This window comes from Diprion similis, chromosome 1 (assembly GCF_021155765.1).
Source record: "Diprion similis isolate iyDipSimi1 chromosome 1, iyDipSimi1.1, whole genome shotgun sequence".
NCBI classification, from domain to species: Eukaryota; Metazoa; Arthropoda; class Insecta; order Hymenoptera; family Diprionidae; genus Diprion; species Diprion similis.
The window spans coordinates 16,359,802-16,362,526 of record NC_060105.1 but is presented as its reverse complement, the minus strand read 5'-3'; the positions used below and the strand labels follow the sequence as shown (position 1 = coordinate 16,362,526).

Sequence of the window (2,725 nt, the reverse complement as noted above, 5' to 3'; positions counted from 1 at the left end):
AGATGATCTTCAACATCGGCTTGTTGCTGTTGAGTCAAAGCCAGCTGAAGCTAAGCTGTCTGCGGCTGATGAAGCTGTTCTATTACGCGCAGCTTGCGAGCAAGTGTCCAATCAACTGGTCGTCAGCGGTTTGCCTGAAGTTGAAGGAGAAGATATTAAATCGCTTTCTAGATCTCTCATCGGAGCGCTTGGTGTCACGCTGGATGAGGATGAGCTTGTTGATGCTCTCAGGATCGGTAAGAGGCGTCGTGCTGCAGGATCTCGTCGTAGCGGTCTAGCTGGGCCGCGCACAATTGTTGTTGCTATGAAGAGTAAGGATGCTTGCAGGAAGGTTATTGATGCCAAGAAGGGACAGCGCGACTTTAATGCTAAGCAGGTGGATCAATCTTTGCCTGACGTCAAGGTATATGGTAACCTTCGTCAACCTGCCCAACTTCACCAGCTTAAGGATCGTGTCATAAAAGCATTTCCGCGTGTAGACCGCAAGCACATTTGGATATCCGATGGTGCTGTTTTCCTTAGGAAGTCGCAAGCTGATCGGCCGGTTAGAATTTCGCCGTCCACGGACCTGAAACGACTAGCCATTTAACTATTTGGGTCTCCTACAACGTTACTTGCTGTTAATAATACAGAATTTGCTGTTCTCAACGTCTGCTCACTTAATGCTCAGTCTCTAATGGCGCATTTCTGCGAATTTAAAGAATTTTTTAGAGTCAACCCGTACCACGTAATTGGAGTCGTCGAGACTTGGCTTTGTGATGCGATCCCTGATCACCAAGTTGTGTTGCCAGTATATGTGCTGCTGCGTGTTGATCGGCATAGCAAGCGTGGAGGCGGAGTCGCAGTCTTTGTACGAAAGGAGCTCAATGCTCGTCTTCTTAGTTCGTCAATTGGAGCTGGAGATGCGATATTGCCAGAGTACCTCATCGCAGAAGTTTGGGGCCCATCTCAGCATAAGATCTTAATTGCTATTGTTTATCGACCGCCAAAAGCAGGCTACATGTGTACGTTTGAGGATGACTATATAGCTAGGATGGTCAACTATAAGTTTGCTTGTGTTCTTGGCGACTTCAATGCTGATCTCTTAGTCAACAACGATAAGGCAGTTAGATTACGAGACTTTTTTGTGAGAACTGGTATGAGTATTGTGCCTTTGCAGCCAACTAATCACACTGTCGATGCAAACACCTGGAATGATGTTTGCGCAGTTAGTCATCTTGCTGCTCTTGAATCGTGGGGCCAGTCAGGTTAGCCCTTTCTTTCCTCGCATGACCTGATTTACTTCTGTCTCAAGTATAAACATCCAAAGCCCGTTAGACGGCTTGTGAAGTGTTTATCGTGGAAGGAAGCTGATTTTGCTGCCGCGGCGGAGATGGTTAACTCGAGACTGCATGAGCTAGACGAGTATGTTGGTGGTACACTGCGATCTTTAGACTCACGTCTCATTAAGCTGAATAATTTATTTAAAAATGTTGTTGATCAGTGCGTTCCTGTGCGTGAGTTCGTTGCTAAGCGTAGCCCGGCTCCATGGATTACGCAGGAGCTAAGAGACATTCGCAGAGATCGTGATAGGTGCTACCGGCGATTTAAGAGAAGTCGTCATCGTCAGGCTTGGGAAGACTATGTTACATCGCGGCGTCAGGCTCAGTCGCTCTGGAAAAAGTGTCAAGCAAGTTATCTTCAATCAATGTTCAATCGTGCTGGGCATACGAAGCAGTTTTGGGTTGAAATGGACAGGCTTGGGTTGACAGCAACGTCTGCTAAGTTGCGTGATGCCTTGCGTTTTAGTGTTGAGGATTTAAATGACTATTATGCTACAATAACTGGAGGCCGTAAGCTTCCGTCGCTAGACGAAGTGATAGCAGGCTTGGCGAGGCCAGGGGGCGGTGTTCTGTTCTCATTTGCTCGTGTTGACGCTCGTGAGGTTGCGAAGTGCATTTCACTTGGGACTTCGCGGGCTGAAGGTGTTGATGGCATCTCAGCTCATGTGCTGAAGACATTCAAGGTTCTGTTTGGGCCGCTGATCACAGATCTAATTAATTCATCGTTGCACAGAGGGTGCTACCCGACGCTTTGGCGATCGTCGCTTATTACGCCGATACCCAAAGCTCGCAGCCCGCAGACTGTAGCTGATATGCGTCCGATATCGATACTATGTGCAATGTCTAAGGTCTGTGAGCGCGTTGTGCTGGATCAGATTATTCGTTTTCTTAATGACCATGATGTGCTGGATCGGTGTCAAACGGGCTTTCGGCCTGGTATGGGTACGCAGACTGCTGTGATTAAGTTTGTTGATGACGTGCGGTGTGGCATAGATGAACAGTTAGTTACGTTGGCTGTGTTTATTGACTTGACGAAAGCGTTTGATTCTGTTGATCATCTGCTCTTGCTGCGTAAGCTTCATGCATTTGGTTTCGCGTATGAAGTTGGATGTACCTTTATCTATCGGGAAGAAGGCATGCAGTGAGAGATGGTGATAATGTTTCCACATGGCGTGAGTGCTCCACTGGTGTACCCCAAGGTAGTGTACTTGGCCCGTTGCTTTTCTCATTGTTTATAAATGATCTCCCCAAGTGTTTAAGGTATTGCAGTCATCTTTTCTATGCTGATGATGGCGCTATTTACCTTACGTGTAAGCTCACTGAGCTAAATAGCGGTATCGAAAGGATGAATGAAGATCTTGTGGCTGTGACTATGTGGTGTCAGCGTAACAAGCTGAAGATTA

General features: G+C 47.0%; 1 protein-coding gene across 1 annotated transcript; it reads left to right on the top strand.

Annotated features, from left to right (window-relative positions):
- The first annotated feature begins 304 nt into the window (after nt 1-304).
- Nucleotides 305-2,467, top strand: LOC124409641. Its single transcript, XM_046887390.1, has 3 exons — nt 305-544; nt 671-1,207; nt 1,295-2,467. Exons 1-3 carry the CDS (start codon nt 305-307, stop codon nt 2,465-2,467), a joined length of 1,950 nt encoding a protein of 649 aa, XP_046743346.1.
- The last annotated feature ends 258 nt before the right edge of the window (nt 2,468-2,725 follow it).

What these genes read in the sequence shown, in the direction of transcription:
- LOC124409641 (XM_046887390.1), top strand. Translation starts at nt 305, where the DNA reads ATGAAGAGTAAGGATGCTTGCAGGAAGGTTATTGATGCCAAGAAGGGA. An exon ending in AGTCGCAAGCTGATCGGCCG is followed by an intron (nt 545 to 670) that starts GTTAGAATTTCG and finishes CTTAATGCTCAG; the next exon opens with TCTCTAATGGCGCATTTCTG. An exon ending in CCTGGAATGATGTTTGCGCA is followed by an intron (nt 1,208 to 1,294) that starts GTTAGTCATCTT and finishes TTCTGTCTCAAG; the next exon opens with TATAAACATCCAAAGCCCGT.